At 40.6% G+C, this 25,453-nt stretch overlaps 4 protein-coding genes and 2 pseudogenes across 5 annotated transcripts; 5 read left to right on the top strand and 1 right to left on the bottom strand.

The window, feature by feature from the left end:
- Window positions 1-1,427: 1,427 nt before the first annotated feature.
- LOC115626864 (NAD kinase-like) lies at window positions 1,428-8,224 on the bottom strand. 2 transcript variants are annotated; one of them, XM_030522374.1, is made up of 4 exons: window positions 7,916-8,224; window positions 3,597-3,914; window positions 1,971-2,535; window positions 1,428-1,898 (listed from the first exon to the last, which is right to left on the bottom strand). In XM_030522374.1, the coding sequence occupies exons 1-4, from the start codon at window positions 8,143-8,145 to the stop codon at window positions 1,611-1,613; spliced, it is 1,401 nt and encodes a 466-aa protein (XP_030378234.1). In that variant the 5' UTR covers window positions 8,146-8,224; the 3' UTR covers window positions 1,428-1,610. The 2 variants fall into 2 exon arrangements, with proteins under 2 accessions (XP_030378234.1, XP_030378242.1); XM_030522382.1 differs by lacking the exon at window positions 7,916-8,224 and adding an exon at window positions 3,993-4,222.
- A 2,256-nt stretch (window positions 8,225-10,480) lies between these two features.
- Window positions 10,481-11,993, top strand: LOC115632126 (grpE protein homolog, mitochondrial). The gene is made up of 4 exons (XM_030529136.1): window positions 10,481-10,629; window positions 10,761-11,103; window positions 11,167-11,319; window positions 11,513-11,993. Exons 1-4 carry the CDS (start codon window positions 10,544-10,546, stop codon window positions 11,618-11,620), a joined length of 690 nt encoding a protein of 229 aa, XP_030384996.1. The 5' UTR covers window positions 10,481-10,543; the 3' UTR covers window positions 11,621-11,993.
- A 280-nt stretch (window positions 11,994-12,273) lies between these two features.
- Window positions 12,274-13,578, top strand: LOC115634589. Its single transcript, XM_030532418.1, has one exon. The coding sequence runs from the start codon at window positions 12,274-12,276 to the stop codon at window positions 13,576-13,578; it is 1,305 nt and encodes a 434-aa protein (XP_030388278.1).
- Window positions 13,579-14,503: 925 nt separating this feature from the next.
- LOC115629241 (L-lactate dehydrogenase-like) lies at window positions 14,504-15,696 on the top strand. Its single transcript, XM_030525662.1, has one exon. The coding sequence runs from the start codon at window positions 14,535-14,537 to the stop codon at window positions 15,630-15,632; it is 1,098 nt and encodes a 365-aa protein (XP_030381522.1). The 5' UTR covers window positions 14,504-14,534; the 3' UTR covers window positions 15,633-15,696.
- Window positions 15,697-15,705: 9 nt separating this feature from the next.
- Window positions 15,706-16,776, top strand: LOC115634588 (annotated as a pseudogene).
- A 389-nt stretch (window positions 16,777-17,165) lies between these two features.
- Window positions 17,166-18,236, top strand: LOC115634586 (annotated as a pseudogene).
- The last annotated feature ends 7,217 nt before the right edge of the window (window positions 18,237-25,453 follow it).

The raw sequence follows: 25,453 nt of genomic DNA, 5'->3' as shown, positions 1-25,453 counted from the left end.
ACATATTCCCAAATAAATGAATTGTGGTGCATCTTCCAATTGAAATACTTAGCAACTGCGTAACCATGTTGAAACTGCTTATTTTTAATAATGAATTTAAAATAAATTTTTATAGATTTTTAATTTATTTGTATGGCACAAAAAACAAAAGAAACGAAAATCTTTCTATCTTTTGCTGGTCATATGTGCATACATATGCATGTAAATAAGCATGTGTTTCTTTTTTTTTTGGAACACGATGTTTTTTTTTTTTTGAGATTGTAGCAGCATCACCAAATTTGCGTTTTAGGCTTATGTATGTATTAAAAGCAGTATTGTCGATTTGTTGATGGGCGTGATGTTCTTAAATATGAATACGTATATACACACATACATACATATTGTATGTACATACTATAGATGTACTTTACGAGGCCAGCTCGGAGATATTTGATCTTACCTAAACTGATGACGTTTGTCCAGCAAATTTTTCGCAAGTGATTTTTTTGGTGGTACCGACGACGAGGCGGTTTTTGAAGCAGATGCTCCATCAGGTTCTGTTAGATCGATTTGCTTTTCCTGAACATTCATGGCTAAGCCGTTTGACGTTACTAACAATGTTTAGTACAATTGCTGTAGCTGGCAGCGTACACAACCGCACGCTTTAAATGCTCGAATTAAACTATTACACACGCCTCTGCGGCGAGATTTTATGCAATTCATATGACTAGATAAGCACGCACAGTTTGCGATTGTCTCAAACACACACACACTCGCCGCATTCACACACAAATGCACCTGCGAATTGTACACCTTGAATCTTTTTCAACAAATAAGGCAAAACATCGCTGAACAATGGCTAGAGATCTTAGCCGTGTATGCGTTTTTTAAACGATTTTCAATCCGATCGTCGTGCACACGGGCGGCCTGAGGGCGCGTCTCCAATATTTTCATAGACAGGCATTGCTTTCAATTGCACACTCTTGGCATACCTACTGGCTAACGAATTTTGACAGCCACAAGTGCGTGTGGTTGCTGCCAATAACTAAAGCAATAAACGCCGCTTCAGCTAACAGACAAGTACGAGGTGAACAACATGCAACAAGTAGCTCGCATCTATTTACAAACATATGTACATGAATACATACTTAGAGTATATAAATGTATGCAGTGCATATGTACATTGAGCCCCATTTGTTTTAAGGTGTGTTCTGCTAAAATATATTTTTTTTTTTACCCAATATACATATACATGTATGTATATACATATGCATGTATATTACAACTATTTTATTTAGCTTTTGGAAAGCTTTTTCAGAAACACTTCTTAAATACTACGAAAGTTAACAAAAAAGAATTCAACTAGTGTATAAAAAAGGTATTCTTTTTTTTTTTTTTTTTTGTTTATCAGCATATATGCTACTTTTTAAATATATAGTATAGTAGATTTTAATTGTACGCAACGATTGTTGCACTTTTGAGTATGCAATATTATTGCTTTTAAGCAGACTATAAATATTACACTATCGGGGCTGAGAGAATACTAAATAATTCAAACTATACGAGACTAAAGGCTAATTGGCATACTATAGAGAGAACGACAAAACGAAAAAAAATGTAAAACTTACGCACTAAACATCATACAATTTCATATTCTCAAGCTCATCGAGCGTATCCTCGGAACCGGAAGCGGTCAAATCGGACAGCTCGTCGAGGCACTTCTGGCGCTTGCGCACATTCCAGTGCAGACCATCGGCTAGTGATGCAAACCAGTCAGTGATTTGGTCCAGCGCGCAAATGCTGGGCACTGGATAGATCGAGGTGGTCACACGCAAGCTATCGCCGTGAAAGAGTTCCTGACGATTGCGTCCGTCAAAGGAAACCCACGATGTGTTGCGACTCTCTGGCGATACAGAAATCTGGAAAGGATAGCCAACATTGAATATTACATAATACAAGTATATTATATTTTATTTATATTTTAAACGTACCTTTAGCTCCACACCCGCAGGCACCACAATCGGTCGAAAGCTCAAGGAGTGGGGACAAATGGGCGTTACCAGTATAGCCGGCACTGAGGGATGTATCATGGATGCGCCTGCGGCCACTGCATAGGCTGTGCTGCCCGTGGGCGTGGACACTATCAGGCCATCGCCCTGCACCGATGTTATGTATTTGCCGTCGAGGAAGAGATCGATGTTGCTAAGATATGGCGAGGGCCCACGATCGATGACCACCTCGTTAAGTACTAATATGCTGTTGGCAGCTGATTTACTACCATCGTCCGTCCTCTCGTGGCGCTTTTCGCTCTTCCGATTTACCACACAGCGCAGGCGACTACGCAATGTGAGCGCCGCATGACCCTCGAGTACGTTCGTTAATTGCTCCTGGAAGTTGTCGAACCGGAATGGCGTGAGAAAACCCAATGAGCCAAGATGGAATGCCATAACTGGTGGCACTGATTGTTGAAATAGTAGCGAGGCATAGAGCAGCGTCCCATCGCCGCCTAGGCAGACAATGAAGTCAATCCGATCGGTGAGATCATCCCGTCCGTCCCTAAAAGAAACTATGATAATATCATTTTCATCCACAAATGTTTTGCGCTCTTAAACACGGGAATTAAGACAAAAAAACTACTAGGTACAAATGTGTATATCTTTTTATACCCTGTACCCAAAAGGGTACAAGGGTATATTAGTTTTGTGCGAGTGCACATGGAACACACAGAAGGAGGCTTGGTAGACCCCACAAAGTATATATATTCTTGATCAGCATGACAAGCCGAGTCGATATAGCCATGTCCGTCTGTCCGTCTGTCTGTCTGTATGAACGCAAGGATCTCCGAAAGTATAAGAGCTAGAATAACCAAACTTGGTATACAGATTCTCCTGAGACCGAGAAAGGACGAGTTTGTTCATTTTTTCTGATCCACCCCCCCACTCCCCCCCCCCCTATTAACGATTTTCTATAACTCCCGTAATTCTTGGAATTTTGAACTAAAATTTGGTAGTCACATTAGGTTAGTTATTATATAACCGTATACCAAGTCTCATTATGATAGAATGATCGGAAAGAAAGTTATAGCCATATAACCAGGCCCAATGCACACATACATACATATGTACAAGTACACAAACACGCATAAGGCACGATTCTGATGTAAAAGTAAATGTATGCATGCATGGAATATTTTATATTTAATTTAGTTAATTAATTAAATTAATTTAGTTAATTAATTAAATTTAATTAATTAATTAATTTAATTACTTTTTTGTGGGGTGGTACAGGGTATTTAAGAGTTGAGCCTGCTCGACTTTAGCATTCCTTTCTTGTTTAAAATCGTAGCAAGTAAATATATATACTATTCTTGTCTCATTCAAGATTATTCTTTGCTTTAAAGTAGACAAATCAAACATTATTTGAGTGGGCGGCCAAATAATCCCACAATACCCAAAAAAAAAAAAAAAAAAAAAACATTATTTGAGGTTTCTATACTATTGTAAAAATATTAAGTGTTGATTTAGTCTCAAAGTTGAGGCATATAGCTTTATATATAAGAGCATCTTTATATTTTTAGAGCATGCAAAGCAAGCATTATAAACTGTATACAAACTTACTTGAATGTGACGAGCTTATCACGTATGCTCCGGAACCTGTCATTTTCGTTTAGCAGCGAGTCCTCTAGGACCGCCGATTCCACCCACACGACCATATTTTTCTCCTGCAGCAACCACTCGACCAGTTGGACAAATGGCGCCAGCACCGAGGCATCGCTCACCTTCTTGATGACCAGCACAGTGAGTGGAGGCTTGTACCAGGTCAGACGTTGACTGGCGGGATCCTGTATTTGCATGACCATGGCGGAATTCTTCATAATGCGACCGCATGGTCCGAACTGTTGAAAGGGCGATGGCGCATTTAAGCTGCGCGTGCGCCTGCAAAGAACAGAGTTTTCAAATATGAATTTAATATCGGGGTTACATCATTTGGGGGGAACGGGTTTTCATCTGCACCTCAAAACGCGCTGCGATTTCAAGTCAACCATATCGGTAATAAAGACATTATCATCATTATCGTTGTTGTTATTGCTGACATTAATATCGAACAATTCAAAATTGTTGAACTCCTCAATGTTAAGGGAGCTGTGGCGGGGAAATATCGCATCCTGAACCATGGGAATGGGAAACATTATGAAGTCGTTATATGTACTTGTAGTTATAATAAATTAATATGTTTTTTGTTTGTTTTGTTTTCCTTTTCCACTGTGCTCCGTGTGCTCTGCACGCACGTTGCCAAGAAACTGAGGCTGTCGAGGCGCGGGCAAAGCTCATAAATTGCAACGGTAAAAACGACGGTGTCCCAAAGAGAGCAGACGAAGGCAGCAATGGAATTTTATTGTAAATGCAAATTACATTACACACATGCACGTGTGTGTATGTGTGTGTGGGTGCGCGCCTGAAAGTGAAGGTAACAAAAGGAGACAACCGTTGTAGCTGCTGCTGCTAAGCGAGGCGCAACAAGTGGGTGTCTCTCCGGCCTGGGTTTGCCTCTTCAATCATATCATGCACAGGCAGACAGGCATTTGACAGCTGTAAATGATATACCGCAGCTAGCTTGGCCGAAGCACCGGTTCAGCTTGAATGCAGACCCCATGAGGCGAGGAGAATCATTTTTATCGAATTTGCATGAATGCATGCTACTTGAGGACATGCCACTATAAGCGATCAAAATAAAAGACTGACTTTCGCTTAAATGCTTAAATTTTAAGAAGAAATAGCAAATACGCTGAGATATTCCACATGCAAAAGGGAATACTCTACCTAATTCGCTTTTTCGTAGCATTTTATCGTTCTAGACAATAACGACGGACTTTATTTAGTTTTGTTCGAATATTGTTTAACATTTGAAATGGTTGGGTTTCACAAATAATTATCTGCTTGCAGAAAAAAGAAGCCCATGCGGAAAATAGCTTTACAACTGATAGACCAGTTTGCATAGAAGCAGACAAATGAACAGATCAGACTGAGTTGGTTTTCCCCAAGCCATGTGATCTGCCAAGCCTCCTTCTGGACGTTACAAACATCTGACTAATGTACATTTTGCTAGGGTATAAGTATTGCAAGCAAGATGTGTTCATTGATAAAAGTTTTCAATGGCGGAGTTTGTTCAACTGAAGATGAAAATAAGAATGAAATGCTAGAGTCGAGTGGGGAATTGTGTATTACGTCTATGTGTCTGCAGTACAGAGTTAAGCCAAAACAGCAACAGCTGCAGCAAAAGCTTCGAAAGAGATTACATTTACTTTTTACCTATTAAATGATTAAAATCCCTTCAGAAGAAATTTAATTGAGTTCAAAACAAACTAAAATTTATAAATTCTCAAAATTTTCAGAAAAGAAGCGATTTCTTCACTTACGGCCAAGTGCCGGAACGCTGGCGTTGCGTATCTGCGGCAAAGCACTCGTAATTGCAAAGCTCAACATTTCCATCGGACGAGGTCTTCCCAGGGGAAGAGTCTTTGCTGTGCCGTTTCTCCAAGCCGTTCCCATTTAAATCTGAGGCAGTGTCTGGCTGCTTCAAAGCCATACTCTGACTACGCATATTTCGCTGCAGACAATAGCGAGTCATATCACTGAAGCCATCACGATGATTCTGATTCTGATGGTGACGGTGATAATGCTGATGATGATGGTGATGATGCTGGTCCGGACTCCAGGCCAATCTGTAGTGCCAGCGTTCCTCGAGGCGACTTTCGTGCAGGGTGGCCAAATCAATGTCCGAAAGGCATGCCATTTCCGAAATTGCCTGTCGCTTCTAGAAGCCGAAACCGAAACCGTTAAGAAGCATTGGAATGCTTTTTTTGTTTAACTCGGCTTGGCATGGAATGCCGTCAAACTGCATTATGATTACTACACTGATTATGTTTGCTCAGAGACGTCAGCACGAGCGACCAAAAGGGAACAAGGTTAAAACATTTTTCTCTTTTTTGTTGTTGTTATGACGAAATACGCTTATGTGTGACGTCGCAATTAGAGATGTGCGTGGACTCAGCAGCGATCGTGAAGGAAACAAAAAAGGCGAATATTTTGGGGACCTACTATAATATTTGAATTACATTTGTGGGACACTTTTAGTTAAAATTCATATATTTTTTATAATTGAATATAATAATATGTATATAATATGCATTCCTTGCATAGTTTTGTCTAAATATAATAATAAAGTGTTTTACTCCCCGCTATGATTTCGTAAATAGTTTACATTAAAAATATAATGAAACAGCTTAAATTTTTTGTTTGAAACCCCCGCAATAAAATTTCTTATAATTGCTATTGCAATTAAAAATATTTAATATGAGTCAAAAAAACGAGCATTTGCGTGAATTTATGGAGGTAGTATTGTCACACGCACACCTCTAATAGTAATCGGAATGCTGTGAAATTGACGGCACGCCACCCACGCCATAACGAAAAGGGAAATTAATGAGTCGAACATAAAAACAAAACAAAAATGCGGCGTCTTTTGCGAAAGTGAAAGTGCCAGCCAGTAGAAATATGAAAAAATAAAATAAATAAAACAAACTGTGCTTGTTTATCGTACGTTGGTTGGTAATTAGAAATGCATTAGACTGATGAGCTTTTAATTGACACTTTTTTATCTACATATCTAATTTATAGTTTGTGAACATATGTTCATATATGTTTGAGAGTTAGAATCAAACTTCTGTTGTTGGCGGCCTGTCTGTTGCGTTATAAATATTCTTGAATTATTTTTTGTGCGCAGCTGCCGTTTTATGTTGTTGTGGAAAATATGAAAAATAAACTGAAGCAACAACAGATAAAACGAGCACAAATGTCAACCGCACGGTCTCGTGTTCGCACACCAACTGAAGACTCGAAGACATTTATTTTGTGTGACAACTTAAACAAAAAATAGTCTCTTGCCACTCGAGTGCGGCAAACGTTGCGTATGCGTGATATTGAGAAGCTGCCTTCAAAAACAATTGAAAGACCCAAAATAAGACGAATTAAAAGTAATACACATTTGTTATAAATAAATCAAAATTCCCCCGCATAAATTGAATCGAGTTTGAGTTGTGTTTAAAAATTAATATCAATTAGACAAAAGCACGACGCGTGCTTCTCTTAATTGAAATGTGCCGCGCAAAATCAATTTGTTGACTGTACTGCTTGGGAATAGACAACAATTACCACATCGAGTTCAAGACAGCGCATTCAACTTAGATAAGAAGCGCTGAGATTACAAGAATGCAAAATATGCATTACATATGTACACGTGTGCTTAAACAAAAGCACGCCTTTAGAAAAAAAGAAGTAAAAAAAACTAAAAAAAAAAATAACGGACATACATAACTAAATTTAAACGTTAGAAGTACAGCCCGTTAAAAATACATTACGGCCATTAAGCATACCGAACATTTTAACATTTGTATGCTTTATTTGGCTTAGTTGGAATTATATCCAAGAATATAATCCGATCCATAAAACGAAAAGGTTTTGTAAAATATATGTATATAAAGTATATCATCACGAATTATTGTACAACAGTTTTGTAAAAAAAAAAACACGTAGAAACATATTTTTCAATTTCAAAACGTCTTGTGATTCCCCGACTGACGTCACACGTAATCTACGTACACTATTTATGTATGTACGTCTTTTTTTAGAACATATATGTATATATAACATTTTATTAGTCAGTGTTTGTTAAGCACAACAAAGAGATTAAAACAAAAAGTATCCCTTTGTAGTTTAAAGAAAATGAAGACAGCGGAACTTTTAAGTTCGCCAAAAACTTGTTTAACAGTGAATGGTCATCATATGCAGAATCTACCGTCGCACAAACGCACACTCGCATACATATGTATATAAATAAATAAGTAGAAGGCGCATAGTTTGCCAATACATTTGCTTACCACCACCATCGCATAGTGCCAACATCGCTGGAATTGGAAGCTGTTCCCTCCACATGCAACAGTTGTGCCTCGGTGGAGGTAGCGGTGGCGGCAGCAGAACTAGCGGCAGCGTTGGTCAGCGGCAACTTGCACGGCACTGGCTGCGGCTGTTCATGCTCAGCATTTTCAATCGGCGTTGTGCTTTTTTTTATTGGTTTGGTAGTCTCTGGTGGCGACGAATAGGATGACATTCTTTAACAGCGGCACTTAAAACAATATTTCAGCATTGCGTGCTGCCATCAATTATAATTGTTTGTTCACTGTTTAACGTAACATCCTTTTAGGCACTTTCTCACCCTGCATAAAAGCAAAAATAAAGTTTCCGGAGTGTGACCGAATACAATAAAGCAGACAACGCAAATTTTAACTGCAAAAATACTACCAAACTTTTTAATAAAATACCAACAAAGTAGCTTTATGCAATGTACCAGACTTTGAATTCAATGTTTGAAGTGTTGAGCAATGTTGAAAATTCTGCACACTTAGCTACCTGCTATGGCACGTAAGCGTATATTTAAAATATGCATTTGGTATGTATTGGCTATTTTTCATAAGTTTCAAAAATGATTGGGAAAGTTTTGAATTCTCTTATCCATTTACAGCTACATGGTATATTTTAAGTCAAAAACACTACAATTCCCAACTGTTCAAACACACAGCTGTCCCGTTCACAGAGTAATTTAATATCAATAATATTTTAGTAATATCGTAGTTCTATTTGTCTAACATTCGGAAATCATTTTCTTTAACTGCAGTTTTGCCTTCAGAAAGGTATAAATGTATACGAGTATTTCAATGATCACGGATAGACCGTGAGCAAAAGATTCGATCATGTCTTTTTAAGTTTCACTTAAAAATGAAGCATACATTATGTTAATTATCATGATTATAAAGTTTAATTTTGGGTAAGTTTATCGCACCTCGTGCCTATTTTAGTTCAAAATCATAAAAGAAAACGCTTTTGTAAGTTTATTGTATTTACAGATGAAGAAGAAATATTAATGTTCATAAAAATAAAATGGAATTTAAAAAACTCGTCCCCGCGGAATTTCCCCCTTTTTACAGCTGCTTTTTGACAATCTGGGAATCCATTGATAATTTTTTGATTTACATCTGCGGCATTCCCCTTCGACATAGACGAAAACTCGTTGCAGCACGTGAAAATCTTGTTATTTTTGGCATGCCAAAATATACACATCCAAGATATATATATAATTGCATGATATGTAAGTGCGTGTGTGTGTGCATATGTAGGTAAATAAATGATTTTGGCTGCGATGCCTACATTCTCAGCTGCCTTGTGTTTACAAAAATTATTTCGTTCCTAACTAATACAATGGGCTGAACAATATGAGTACCCCAATCGAACTCACCGAAACTGCCTACGTCTCTCGTTCAGATCCAATACGCGCCTTTTTAGGGGCTTGGGAGAATTGCCCGGTGATGTTGCAGTTGCTGTTGTACTGGCCTCATCCTCATTGTAGTCCTCTACAGACGTCGAATTGGCCACCATTGAGCGTGCCAGTTGCAAATCCTCCTCCCTCATAATGGTATAACCGTCTGAGTCAGGCTTTGGGCTTATGTAATAAATGTTTATGAGCTACTAATGCTTAGCTATTGCTTTTTACACAACAACCTTTCAGTTTCAGAGCCCAAATTCAACTAAATGCCATTCCATGCCTTGGCTTTTTAAAATATATACAATGCATGCGCATATACATGTATGTACATGTGTATCTACATACATGCATACATGTACATATGTATATTTGTATGTACATAGAAGTGCTTGTATTGCCTGGTAAGATGCTTTACTATACACATATAGACACTTTGAATTTATTAAGATCAGCGAAAAAGAGCACAAAATCCAGATAAAAACGAAATTTACATATTCCAGCGCAAGTTTACACAACAGCGGGCCATGTATGCATACTTTTGTACATATCTACATGCACGGTATGTGAAGCATGGCTGCTAAATTCTGAGGCCGTTAGATATGCAAATGCACTACACATACCTTATACCCAAGTACGCACGATGTGGGCGTTGCTTGATAGATTTATTATATTTTAATTACTATGACCACTGGCACTTAAAGGCGTGGCTTGAACTTGATATTGATAATCGATCGACACGTTCACAGTATGCATTGGAATTGCCTTCAGCTTATGTACAAATTGGCCTGTTCTATGCAATCTAAGTATATTCTAGTTTCCGGTTTCAATTAAATAAGGATTTCTAAATTGGATTTCATTTATGTGAATTAAGTTAAGTTACTCATATATATATATTTATTTGATCTCGATTAAAATACTCACAATTTTAATATTTATTCGGATTTATATTGCCCTAATATAAAGTTTTCTCTATTTAGTCAGAATTCAAATAAATAGCGGTCAATTGTTGCAGTAATTGTTATCGGTTTTTAGAATTGACAATTGACAAAAGCTCAATGCTACACTTCTGATATTAAAACAATCTTCGTTCATTTTCAAGAATTCAATGAGGCAACACTGCCGCACAAGTCATTCTGTGTTTTCTAGTTAATATTAGTTATTATAGTTTTAACTAAAATAATCTACTACGATGGCCACCAAAGCATCATTACATATGCAAATCTTCTCAAAGCACTTGGGACAGATCAAGGCAGTCATTAAGGGTCAGCCGCTCTGGTAAGCAAAACACGTCGCATGTTTATGTTTGTGACGTAATTGACGCATGTTTTTCCGTGGTTCGGCGTAATAACGATTACAGCATGCATGTGAATAGTAAATCATCATTGTGCCCTACTCTATCTCTACAGCTTGCAGCGCTCGCAGCCTACATTGCTGGCACGCCTCTATAGTACGGAGAAGCAACAACAACCGGCGGTCGAGGAAAACAATGCGGCTGCTACCGGCGAGCAGAAACCAGTTGCGAATCCTGAAATTGAGCGCCTTACGCAGGAGCTACAAGCGGCAAAGGAGCAGCACAATGAGCTACTGGACAAATATAAACGTTCGTTGGCAGATAGCGAGAATATGCGAATGCGCCTGAACAAACAGATCAATGATGCTAAAATCTTTGGCATACAAAGCTTCTGCAAGGATTTGCTCGAGGTGGCCGATACACTGGGCCATGCCACACAAGCGGTGCCCAAGGAGAAGGTATGTTTGCTTGAGCAGTGTATGGATAGACCATATACTACTAAAACGATTCAATTACCACAGCTCAACGAAAATGCTGATCTGAAGAACCTATACGAGGGTCTGACAATGACACGAGCTTCTTTGTTGCAAGTATTCAAGCGTCATGGCCTTGAGCCGCTGGATCCCATCAATCAGAAGTTCGACCCCAATCTGCACGAAGCTTTATTCCAAAAGGTGGGTAACCAGCAAATTTCCTTACTACTTAATAGAAGAGACTGCGAAATAATTTAATGAAATTCTTGCAACTCAGAGCTATGGATCACGTTCTTATAAATTTCTATGTCTATAATCGAGAAGAATTGCTTTAAATATTGCATTGTCTAAAGGGCTGTTTAACAACAATTTTATTTTAATATTTTTATTGTAGGAGGACAAAACTGTGGAGGCCAATACCGTTGTGGAGGTTACCAAATTGGGATATAAATTGCACGAGCGCTGCATACGCCCCGCTCTCGTGGGAGTGTCGAAGTGTTGATATTCCCTAAGTCTGTTAACCCTACCCAGACCTCCATTCACATCGTTGCTTTTACCCGGCGCAATCCCTTTTACATAGCACAGCATCGTATTCCTAAGTTGTTTGCAAATTTGTCTTATGCTGCAAAATTTATGTATGTAAACCAATCTATGTAAATACAAATAAGTTATGAAGTGCGTGCGAATTTAAAATTCGTTTTAGAAGCAGACGACAAAACTGTTCCCCTACCCCCTAGTTATTTAAGCAGATTTATGGCCGATTTGTGGCTACGAATTTTGACTCTCGACGCAGCCCCAAAACTGGCCACTCAAGTCTCTAGAATTATGTATACAATATAGTACATAATAAATGAAATTTTTAGTTTGTTTTTCAAGTGCGGTCTTTTCCTTTTTGGAAGTCTTGTGTGTGCCTAGCAGGTAGCGGAAAGGTCATGACGTTAAAATTCAATGGAATTGGATCGTTTTCTTAAACGCAGCAGGTTTTTCAAATGAGTTCTCAGGTAGGCGTGGGCCACACGTACAGTAAGGAAAATTCGTGGAACAAATCACAAACAGAATTCTATGAATGGGTAGGGAACGAATCCCACTCGTCTTTTAAAATCTGATGCCCTGCTTGAAGAGTTCAGTTATCCTTCAGCCATCAGAGAGAGTAGAATGCGTGACTGTGAAATTTTAAAAATATGTTTTCTCTTGGCATGCCTTCTGCAATGCGTCAGCGCACGATTAGCGTTCATGCCAAAGTTCTATGGCCAAGATAGTGCTGTAATTGTGGATACGGATAAGACGTTGCCTGCGCGCCTTAATCCCAAACTTCAAAATGCTCTATACTACAACATACCAGTGTATAAGCTGATCAAGCCGGCAGGCTTTAGTCCCACCATTCCGACTACAACAACCACAACAGCAGTGCCAACACCCTCAGAGGAGTATCCAGAGGATTTGCTTTATATGGCCCGCAACAAGCTGGGACTCAAGCGACTTGAGCTGCCCAGCCTAAGCGAACTGGGCGAGCTTCTGGGCACTGGAAGTGCAACTGAAACAGTCAAATATATACGCACCATGACCTCTAATGAACAGGGCATAGCTCTAATGAAGGCCTACTTGCAAACGCTCGACTATGGACAGAGCGACACGGATGCTGATGGCGATGCGGATGTCACCGACAATGAGGATGAGGCAATAGATGGCGAAGATGACAATAATGATGATAATTCCACGGATAACGCAAATTTAGATACCGACTATGACAACCTACCTGTAAAGCAACCCTCTACAAAAACTACAACAACCACGACGACGACTACAGTAAAGCCCTCGACGGAGGGCAGCTTTATGCAGCGCATGGGCGACTTTATGAGAAACTATAATCTGTGGTCTGAAGACAGCATGCAGGAGGCCTCAACAACGAGTTCGACGCCAGTACCTTTCAAGCCTGTTTTTGTAGTTCCACCACTGTCGGCAAAAGCACCAGTCGGGGTGCCACTAATGCGTCCGCTCTTAATGCGACGGCCACTGCCCTATCACTATCCCATACCTATTCGACCTCTGCTCCGTTCACAAACAGTTCATAAGCCTGTCGAATTATCCACAACAACATCTGCTCCAGCTTCAACCTCAACCACAGTGCGAACGACAACAGAAGAACCATCGCCTATCCACATGACGTCCCTTAAGCCTTCAGAGCGTGAAGATAAGGATATCGTTGCTGTTAGCACTGCTCCCGTAGCACCGCACATACAACAACTGGCCAGAATGGCGAACGTCTCGCCCCAAATTTTGGATCGCTTTCTGCAGCAGCAACCGAAACTAGCGGAGCTGGCCAAGCATGTGAGTCGCCTGCCGCTTGCTCAGGAGCATAGCCAGGTCATCGACTCGCAACTCTTTATGGCCGTGCAGCGCGCATTGTCTCAGGATGAGGAGCTCAAGCACTTACTCAAAGCAGCGCCAACTTTAGTATAGACATACATACATACATATTTATACTATAAGTTTGTAGGCATGCTTTATATAATAAACTGATTTGATATTGCAACACCTCAAAACTCAAAGGCCAAGTTAAAAATGGAGGCCAGCGCATTATTAAATGTTGCATTTTATTCTGGCGTTTTGTGCATAGTATCTGTGGGATGACACAATAAATCACCACAGTCATATAAAAACGCAGCATGCATAATAGACATACATATGTATGTATGTATTTCCAAAAAACAATTGTTTGTCAATTATATGAAAGTGCTGAGTCTAGAAAAAAACGCAGCACTTCGGTAAGGTTGACAAATTTTTCTTTTTGTCCGCAAATAGCACTCAAAAGTTCTGGAAGTTTAAACAAATGAGCGTGCATTGGACAGAAAATATATTTCTCAGGATTCAACGTGCTGCACGTAGAAAAGTATGTAACAAAATGTACTTTGACACGTTTGCCAAGAATATGAAACCACGAAACCACGTGCAGCGGATGTCGCTATCGATAGTTTCGACTACACAACCATCGCACTGGCAGCATTGCATCGTATCTATTAATGGGCAGCACTGCCGATGCTGCCAAGTTGGTTGATGTGTCGGGTATTTTCAAATTAAATAATTCGCAACATTGTAAAATGCTTGTTTTTTCTTATTTAACTTAAAAAAATGCATTATAGAATAACCATGCAAAATACTAAAACAGAACAAACACCATATAACACTTAAATTACTATTTAACTATTAATTTTTTCCTAGGCCATTGGTGTTAGTCAATTTGTGGTTCGTTGATAAAATGCTTATTGCTTGTATTGCATGGAAAAGAATAAAACAACGGTAATGTTTAACATCTCAAATAGGTGAGATGTAGACATTAAATTCAAAATTTAAAAGATAACATCAAAATTTGAAATTTTGTTTTGAAAATTTACAATTATTCGCGCTTTCAGACCAAAATGTGCTTCCGACGCAAGCTTCCCAATGTCAGAGCTGTAAAACATATTTCCTACGCTACCCTGCAGAAGCACCCCCTTAATTATTTGAAACAACGTTTCCAATCGAATTTCAACCGATTATTAAAAAAGACGGATGCTCCTAATTCGAGTGGTACAAAGATAACAGTTGCGGGTTGTGGACAAGTTGGTATAACGATTTGTTCGTTTCTATTGATGCGAAATCTGGCCAAACAACTGGTTATTTATGATGTACGGCACGATTGGGCGCAAGCCGAGGCGTTGGATTTGCTGCATGGTTCGTGCTTTATAAATAATCCCACCATCACCGCCTGCAATGACGGTTCAAAAACCAAGGACTCCAACATTGTCATAGTGACAGTGGGTGCGCGACCCTCGGGAAAGGATCGATCACGTTTAGCAATAGTGCAAAAAACAGCGGATATACTTAAATCTGTAATGCCACTTCTCGTAAAGCAGAGCCCCAATGCGGTGTTTCTAATCATTTCCAACCCGGCGGACATTATGACTTGGTATGTGCAGAAAATGTGCAAATTGGATAAATTCCGCTGCTTCACCACCGGCTGTCATCTGGACTCGGCCCGGTTTCGTTACGCAATCGCACAACGAATGGGGTTGCCCTCACGTTCGGTGGAAGGGTATGTGATTGGGGAGCATGGTGCGAGTGCGGTGCCTGTGTGGTCCACAGTCACAGTTGCGGGAGTGCCGCTGATGAGAGTAGTGCCCGATATAGGCGGCAGTGAGGACAAGGAGAACTGGACGGATTTGTTTAACAAAGGAGTGACAAAAGGTGCCGCTGCTGTGAGTTCTGTGAAGGGCTACACGAATTGGGCGGTCGCTCTGGCCGCCGTTGATGTGGTTTCGGCAATATTGAACAATTCGGGGCGGGTGATGTCTCTAGGCACCGACGTCTGCGGACTGAATTGCATTGAAGATCATGTAGTTCTCTCATTACCTTGCGTTGTTAAGTCGAACGGCATAACTCATATCCTTCAATTGCCGCTAACGGACACGGAGCAGCAACAGTTACTCAAATCGGCCAACATGTTGTTGGAGGTGCAATGTGGTTTGAAAGTGTGAAATAGCTTTCACAATTGTTTGTTGTTCGAAATTATAATTAAACATTTTTTTCTAACCATAAAAATTTGAAATAATGTTAGCCCAGTGGTCCCGCCGTTGTCTGACACGCCTGCTCTGCAAGCGTGAGTTCAGTGATGAATGCCCACCACCCCCCTCACAATTCCAGACCAAGCATCTGAAGGAAATGAGCAAGAAGCAGAAGGACGAAAAAATCACTGTCGTTGGCGTCGGCACTGTGGGCATAGCCTGTAGTACCTTTATACTGCAACGCAATCTGACCAATCACTTGGTTCTAATGGATGTGCGCAAGGACTGGATCAAGGCTGAGGCTCTGGACTTTCTGCACTCGTCGGGCACCATGGGTTCACCAAAAATTACAACGACTACCGATGGTAAAGGGGCAGCTGGATCGAAGTACGTTGTAATCACGGCCGGGGCACGCCCCAAAGATGGTGCGAAAAGATTAGAAGTGGTCCAAGACACGGCGAACATGCTACTAAAGATTATGCCGCCCCTTATGGAGCATTGTCCAAAGGCCACATTTATTATATGCTCCAATCCAGCAGATGTTGTTACCTGGTTGGTCCAGAAAGTGGCAAAATTGCCAAAGCATCGGTGCATTTCGAGCGGCTGTCATCTGGACTCGCTGCGTTTCCGTTATTTTATAGCGAAGCGTCTGGGAATAGCTCCGACTGCCGTGGAGGGCTACATTATTGGCGAGCATGGGAATAGTTCGGTGCCCGTGTGGTCGAGTGTGGTGGTGGGTGGCATTGCAATGCTGCGAATAATGCCAGACATCGGGACCGAATGTGACAAAGAGAAATGGTCCGATGTGCACGATCTGGTGGTGAAGGCTGCCGGAAGCATATTATCCATTAAAGGCTATACCAATTGGGGCGTTGGTATGGCTGTTGCGGATATAATTGCGGCCATGAAGGAGAACAGCGGCCGCATTCTGTCCGTTGCCACCGATGTGGAGGGTTTTATGGGCATTGAGGATAGCGTAGTCCTCTCCCTTCCTTGTGTGCTTACTTCGGACGGTATTGCTCAAGTCGTAGAGCTGCCACTCACTGATTTCGAGAAAGACCTGCTGCAGAAATCGGTGGAAACACTGGTTAAGGTGCAGTGCACCATTAAATTTTGATGATGCTTGTAAGTCCCAGGGAGAATTCTTAATGAAAAAGCGATGGAGGAGGTTCGAAATCTAGTGGCAAAAGTAAGACTGTAACTCACAACTCACGTAAACCTGTGAGACATTATTTCGCATTCGATTTTGAAAACCGAATCTGAGAGTGAAAGCTAAAAATTGGCTCTAATATTAGAGGAATGTGCATGGACTTCCATCTATGGTGCTGCCCACTTATAATATAATGATATTATTTTCAGATCACGCAGATTACAATTTCCACCAGCACCTGAAGGAGCTATGTTCCCCAATTTGATTAGTTTCGAACTATTTGATACTTTTCTCAAAATTTGGCAGTTGTAAATAAATTTGAGTTTCTAATACGTATAGCGTAATTTTTTTTAGACATGTTAGCCCAATGGTCCCGTCGTTGTGCGACACGCCTGCTCTGCAAGCGTGAGTTCAGTGACGAATGCCCACCACCCCCCTCACAATTCCAGACCAAGCATCTGAAGGAAATGAGCAAGAAGCAGAAGGATCCGAAAATTACTGTGGTGGGCGTAGGTTCGGTGGGTATTGCTTGCAGTGTTTGCATACTGGAACGCAATCTGACCAATCACTTGGTTCTAATGGATGTGCGCAAGGACTGGATCAAGGCTGAGGCTCTGGACTTTCTGCACTCGTCGGGCACCATTGGCTCTCCAAAAATTACAACGACTACGGATGGCAAAGGGGCAGCTGGATCGAAGTATGTTGTAATCACGGCGGGTGCGCGTCCCAAAGGCGGCGTAGATAGATTGGGGGTGGCCCAACAGACCGCAGAAATGCTGATCAAGATTGTGCCCTCCCTGATGGAGCATTGTCCCAAGGCCACCTTTATCATATGCTCAAATCCCGCCGATGTTATGACCTGGGTGGTACAGAAAATATCGAAATTGCCAAAACATCGGTGCATTTCGAGCGGCTGCCATCTGGACACGCTGCGATTCCGCTACTTCATAGCAAAGCGTGTGGGCGTGGCTGCAAGTGCAGTGAGGGGCTTTATTGTTGGAGAGCATGGCAATAGTGCGGTGCCCGTATGGTCGAGTGTGATGGTGGGCGGCGTCGCGTTCCTTCGCTTGAATCCCGACATGGGCACTGAGTGTGACGAGGAGAAATGGTCCGACATACACAAGCTGGTGCTGACCGGAGGCTCAACCGTCTCCCAAATGAAAGGCTATACGAACTGGGGCATTGGTTTGTCCATAGCGGATATTATTTCGGCCCTGAAGGAGAACAGTGGACGCATTCTGTCTGTAGCAACAGATATGCAAGGTCTAATGGGAATTGAGGATAGTGTGGTGCTCTCACTGCCCTGCGTGCTGAACTCGGACGGCATTGCTCAAGTCGTAGAGCTGCCACTAACTGACTGGGAGAGAGACATGTTTGAGAAATCGGTGGAAACGCTCGTCGAGGCGCAGTGCACAATTAAAATTTGATAGTTTTGGTAATCTTTTTCCAGTCAAGTACCTGAATCTACGCTCTCACTATTTTAGCTGAGAGGGACAGCAGAAGAGTCTCAAGATTCATGCATATGTGTATGTGTGTGAGTAAGTGAGATAGCTAGCAACGATAGGAGATAGCGACGCACACTTGGACCTATTTCCAGTCACAACGTCTGCCCTCGCTCGCTTTCTAATGCCGCTGCTACCCTGTGTCTTGCAATATACTTTTTTTCTCCTATTTTCCATACATAATAGAATTGTGTTTTAAAATTTCCCAAAATAGTCGAACAGGTTCTAATCGACCCCCGATTTGCTACGGCAGAGTGAGGAGTCCCCCAAAAAAAAAAAAAACTAAGCTTGGAGCCAAGGCCTTGAGTTGTAATAGGTGCTCAGAGCAAGACGATAGTTCCGATGCGCTCTCTTCTATTACAGATATGAATGTACATACTTGTATGTACATATGTGATGAGAGAACGACGACCCTTGAACTCTTGTGGGCAGAAGCACTCGGTGCATGCAGCATCCTGTTGTTAGCATGTGTAGTCAAGTGTAACATGGAATCCGGCGAGCAGGTGGCGGAGAAGCGCGTCGAGATCGTTGTGTGAGCATTGTGGGGAAAATGCTGTAAAGTGCAACGGAAAATGTGTGTCATGTGTGTGAAGTGCTTTGTTTAAGAGTGAACGTGAAAGAAGGTTGTTTACCAAAATATTTGTTTTACTAATCGAATTTCAACCGGCGCACAGTGACTGTCAAACGTATCCGCACCACACAAACAATCGCTTGATTTAATATGCTGGAAATGCATTGCTTTTTCCACTGAGCTCCTATTGAAATGCTACACATTTTCCCCAACAAATGTGAAAGTATGTGAAAATGTATGCGGGTGCAGATCTCCCTCCCATGGAGCGTAGAAAATTGGACCAGCATTTTTGTTTGTTGTGGTAGACGCCTGTCGAATAGGCTAGCAGCACTTATAGTTGGTAGGCAGCACAATGAAAATCACTTTCCATGCTGGTGCCATATGGTGCTGGTGTCGAAAAACAAATACAAGTAGAACTCCTACCTGCTAACAAGCATCTATCCAGACGATCTCACAACTCGAACGCAATGTTCTGTGAATGCTGCGGGCCTGCTGATATGAGACACATTTGCATGTTTAACTCTTTTCATGTGGCTAGAGCATGTAGGAAGTAAGTAAATAATACTTACATAGAAGTTATGGTACATAAAGGTACATAATGCATGGTATGCATAAAGCCACTGAGAATGTGGCTAGAGCGTGTAGGCAGTAAATAATACCTTAAAGTTGTGGTACATGGTCCCCCCCTTTCTGGTTTTCCGAGCCATGTAGATGCGTTATGGGTAACCTATTAACCTTGCCCTTACCTTGGTACCTAAGCAGGTATATTTCAAGCAATGTTCATTCCATTTCCAATATGCCTATACCATCATTTCTGTTTGCCGGTTGAAGTGCTACACATTTGCATCATTTGAATATTTTCTTCAGGTCAAGGCCTAATACGTTTAATATGAATGATGAATCCACGCTTGAGATCAATTGTCGCGATTGATCCAACACCCATATTTTTAATAATGCAACTAAAGTGACAGAAAAACATTCTTAAATAGGAAGTTACGAAAATCGGATAGTTCTTAATGAAATGAAAGAGTTATGAGTGCATTCAAGTGTAACATTCGAACAGGGAATCAGTAAATGGTAAGCAGCGTAAGAGAACAGATTTGAAATGCAACTGCAACTGGCAGTGCCTCGGGGGCGGGCACCTTTTCTGCTGCAGCAGCCAGCAGGGGAAATGCGTATAGGCTGCAGGTAGCTGGATTTTTCCAGCGATCCCTAGTTTTCCATAGGTTCCTAACACTTCTCTGATTTGTTGTGCGCCTGTTCGCTTAATCCGTTTGGTCACGCTTCATCGATTTTCCATTGATTTGGGATGCTGTTGAACATCGATCACCTGCGTGGATCACTTGCATCTTTAATCCCATGCAGTGCGTGTTTCTTGCTGTTGTCCTGTTCACATTTTATGGTTCGCTGCACTCTGGCGACTGTGTCTGCCTTTGATCGTTAATGGATGCTGCAACGATCTCTCAACAGATTGAGGGGCAGCTGCGTTTCTCTTCTTTTCTCTCTGCGCTGCTGTTCGATTGCTACAGATGGTCACGCTTCAGTGAGTTCTTGAGATTGTCAAGTAATTTCCAAGTATTGTAGCACTAGCTTCTCCTTCTGCAGGCCTGCTTCTATGATACAGTTTGTGGAAAATAATCCTGCCCTCGGCATTGTTCAGGTGCCTTCTTATGCCATATTTTAGCAATTGAACTGCAGCTAACTTCTCAATATCCTGAGAACCTGCTCGTTTGCTACAGTTTATTCACGACCTAATGACCTTTAAACTATGATTTATGGCAATAGAGAGAGAGAGAGAGACGGTCTTGAACTATTGAATTATTGGACAAAGCAAAGGTATTTAGGAAAATTGCTTCAGCTACCTGGCTCTCAGCTATGTTTTTCGAACAGCTTCTAGCCACCTACTACTAAGGCTGATGGCCTATTCGAGTGATACAATTATGTGACCTTTAACTCTTTCCCTGCCAACGGCAAAGGTCAATTTGCAACAAATTGTGGCACATTGCGTCACTAGCGTGTGAAAATATGACAACTGGAAAGAGTTAAGAGCCAAAAACTGTAGCATTCGAATAGGCAAGCAGGGTGAACAAAAGGTTCTTTAAAATTGAAAACATACAGTTTGTTTTCATGGGACAGCGAAGCCCTAAAGGGTAACAAGTTCTCCATAGCGCACAAAATTTGTAGAGCCAAACAGGTAAGCCGAATGTTACAGGCAAAAGCCGGTTTGAGGCTCTATCTCTCACTTCCTAGAAAAATCTAGAACACCATTTTCAAATCATAACATCGTTACCAATTTTTTGGCCGGCTCCTACGCATTATGCTGCACACCTAATCGTTTGTTCGGCTTGATTGCATTTGAGAACCGCAGGCGGTCCCTAAGCGTTTTTACATTCCAGGAATTATAACAATAGCCTGACAGCGGACCAAGGCAACGCTTGATTGATGAGTTTTTTGTTTGTTTTGCTAATTGATTTCGAACAGGTCCGCAGCAAATCCTGGCGGCTGTTGCTGACGTTCTTTAGGAAAGCGAACAAATGCGCGGTGTTTGGAGTATGACTAGGTGTGTCGAAATTCTGTTTACCTGCTAGCTCGATACAGTTTTGAACTCTTTTTAAGAACTTCGCTGCCGAAAGAGCTGAAAAATTTGCATAGTAAAGAATTGACAAACAAACCAACCCCATAATTGCTGTTCATTTTAATAAAGCGTGAAATGCGAACAGGAACACAGCCGGCAAAACAACCTACCCAGGTCGGGCAATCATTTGGAATTCCTGCTGAACATGAAATCTGATAAAAAGGCGCATGCGTCACACACTTGAATTGACACAAGAAATTTAAGAAGCTAAAGAAGGCCACATGCGGGTCTGGTGGTGATGGTGGTGGTGGTGGTTTCTTTGCCAGCACTTTATGCCTGTTGCACCAAGCTGGGCGCCTGGTGAAAAACATGAAATTATCGTGACAAACATCAAAGTTCATTGAGTACTTCAGCAAATTAAGGACCACACGTGGTCGATGGAGCCATTCGTAGATTGTCTGTCCCATTATTTCATTTAAATTGAAATTGAAACTTGGCGCACAGCACATCAACTATCGTTACACCAGGCTATCAGTTAATTAAAGCGCCTGCCTTTCACTTTATTGCCATCATTCGGACTCATTTGTAATCTGGCTAATGATCACTAATTGGCTGTCAAAGAAACAGGCACGCAGCCGGGCCAAGCAGTCAACTTTTCTTCACTTAATAGTTCGGGTTTTTTGTTATTTTTGGGGTGAGGAAGCACAAACACACACAAACACTCACACACACAGACACACATGCTACTCATATGACCATATCGCCCTTTGTAACTTAATGCTTGCGATTGTCTTCAGCGGGTCGGGGCAAGCAACATTTTATGATTAATAATACAGGGAATACAACGGAGATAAGGAGAAATTTAAAAAGCACTGCCGATAAAAAAGAAACGAAATAGCACATATATACATATATACGAGCAAGGGCGTAGACAGGGGTGGGCAGATGGGCAGAGGGAGGCCGTTGCCCCTCCCCCACCCTAAAAAAATGTTAAAGTCGACCATACGTTCATTATTATGACGCACTATTTCGCCTTAAAATGGATCTGAGTTGGATTTGTTAAAGTTTTTTCATTGATCATATGCATAAGTTATTTTTTAAATGCATCGCGCATTATTTCATCAAAATTTTAATTTTTCAGAGACGCTCCGATTACAGATCAAATGAAATGGCAGCAATATGCCCGTCTTCAACAGCGTCAACTTTTTTTACCCCTTGTGCCACATTACCGGCGTTTTAGTAATCTTTTTTGTAAATATAATATAGCCCATGTTAACCGGGGATAGTGTAGCTTCCCAACAATGAAAGAGTTGTAGTTTCGGAGCCTTTTCAATTCAAATAAACAAACATTCAAATCTTTCATCTTTATAATATTAGTATAGATGAAGGATGAGTGATGTTACTACTATTTATATACCACAGAGAATGTGACAGACGGATAAGCCTGACATTTAAATACCTTATATCCAAATAATTTCACCACACTTGATTAACTTTAATTATTTATACAATTAACAACAGCTAATAATGCTTTATATAAGTGTATTTGAATAGTATGCTTTATAAAGTAACTAAAGGTTCCCCTAAATAGTCATAAATTTGACATGAACTGCTTCATAAACTTATCAGTTGTTATTCTTACTTTAATAGTTTCATATATGATGATATGAAGACGCATTCTCTTTCGAATCATCCCTCTATCAACGAAAATTAGGGATAGGATAAAATATTATTTTGAGACCTTCAGCACTATTATTGTGCATTTTCTTATGATAAGTACCGTTCTATCCACTCTTATCATCGTTTTTCTTAAAATTTCGTAGAAATTCAAAAAATATTCATCAGTTGTTTCATGTACTATATTGTAGCTTTGGAAATGTGTAGAGTATTGACAAAGTATTCGTATTTAGCGGAGAATGGTGGGGAAACATGAATCAATAATATAACTCGTATTACCTAAAGATTATCTTCACAGCTAGATCGATTTGGTTTGCTGTTGAAAAACGTTCAAATTAGCTTTATAATGCATGCTAAATGTACATATATGTACATACTATTATGTAAATACAAGTAGTACGTACATACGTGTTTAGGGCTTAGGGTACAGGGCAGCGATGAATATTTTTGCTCACGTAAAATTTCAAATATTAATTTCAAATAAAAATTTGTTTATAGTTTAGTTGCTCTCTATTCAAAATAATCAAATAATTCAATTTTTAATACCACTACGAACATTAATTAAATTGTAAATATAGCCTTAGTATATGTTCTCGTTTCTTCTGAAAAAGCTATCGAAAACTTAAATTATAGTATTAAATATTGTAAAAATATGTAGATTTGCTGACGGACTCACTTTTTTGATTTAACACCTCGTTCATAGAATTCTACAAAAGTTAATGATTCTGATTAACATTTAAATTTCGAACTACAAATATTGTTCGATAGAGAAAATAAGAATATGTGGTCTTTAAAGGTCAAGGATTTGGTTGACTTAGTAATCATATTTCCATATACTACATACATATGTAATTTTAATTAAATTAACAAGCAAACGGTCTATTCTCGAATCTTGAACTTTTGTTTTGAAATTTATTCTCAAGCTATAAAGCTATGAATTTAATTGCGACAAATGAACAACAAAATTATTAACATAAATATCGGTTTAATAAAGGTTTAAATAAAACTTGTATGTATTTATGATGTACAAGTATTTATTACTATTTTGGGAATACATACATATGTATGTATAAGTATTCTTGTCGTCACACTCTGACCAAATAGTCTACAACGACAACGATCCCGGCCCTATTGAGTATTGTTTTTGAAACCCAACCTCTGATAACTACGTAAATATTCGAAGGGCAGCACGCAACCAAATTCTATCTGCCGTTGCGCAACCTGTTACCAATTGCTGCTCACCTGTGCCACTTTTGTCGCTAAGCGAAAAAAACTCTCACGCTTAGCAGAAGCATTTTGTCTTGTAGGGAGAGAAAGAGGCCTGCAAAGAATTTTCCATTAATTGTTGACACAAGCATTTCCGCGAGTCCACAATAAATACAAACGTACATAAATTTCAAAACCAAAACCCTCCACATCCACATCCGTTTAATGTAATGCGGCAGAATCTCGATAAGAACAGCGAGCCACCACCAAGCACCACCGTAGCAAGCAGAGGCCGACTGTAACGGTCGTTCTTAGCACGAGCTGCACATTCAGAATACCACTTGTATGCAGAAAGTTCTCACGCCGATCGGAGCAGGTTTGCGGTATTTGCTGAGAGCCTGTTAACAATTCACGCTTTGATCAATAAATTTGTGGGAAATTCCCACGCGAACGCATGCCAACGAATAGAAAATAACAGACGTTACAAAAATTAAGAAACCAACAAAAAGAGGCCCGCACCAGCACAATGAATAACAAATTGAAACGAAACCGTTCCCTCCACGCATATCATTTGTTGCCTTATCTCCTGCACAGGATCCGTGGGAAAATACGTTACCAATCCTCACTTTTTCTTTCCATTTTTGTGCACGTTTTGTTCACACGGTCCTCAAGAAATGCTTCTCGCTAGCCACTTTTTGCTGTTCGCCTGCTAAAAAATCAACAAAAATGGATTAAAATTCTCACGCTTGATGTTGTAGGAATGCGATAGCTGCGCCGCTACCTGCGTAGGCAGGTAAAGGATTAAGCCACATTCCATGCTCTGAGAAAAAAACACGCCCACACTAACGAACAAACGAACGACAGAATGAGCGAACGAAGTGTGTTTTTTAAGTCAGAGTTCACACGATCTTGATTCTTGATTCGCTGCTGGGATCCGATTATAATGATGTCGCTTCAACCCTCCTTTTCTCTTTCACACACACATATGCACACAAAATCGTTTTCGAGAATTCCTCGACTTTCCGAAGACGTTTCTGCCGCAACTGCTGACCTGCTGCTGACGACCTGGTGGCACTGAAGACGTTGCATAACTTTTGTTCCGTCTTTAGGTGC

The sequence above is a fragment of the Scaptodrosophila lebanonensis genome, unplaced genomic scaffold, assembly GCF_003285725.1.
Source record: "Scaptodrosophila lebanonensis strain 11010-0011.00,11010-0021.00 unplaced genomic scaffold, SlebRS2 tig00000001-arrow-pilon, whole genome shotgun sequence".
NCBI classification, from domain to species: Eukaryota; Metazoa; Arthropoda; class Insecta; order Diptera; family Drosophilidae; genus Scaptodrosophila; species Scaptodrosophila lebanonensis.
Note: the sequence above shows the minus strand (reverse complement) of the source record. Positions and strands in the feature narration are given on the sequence as shown.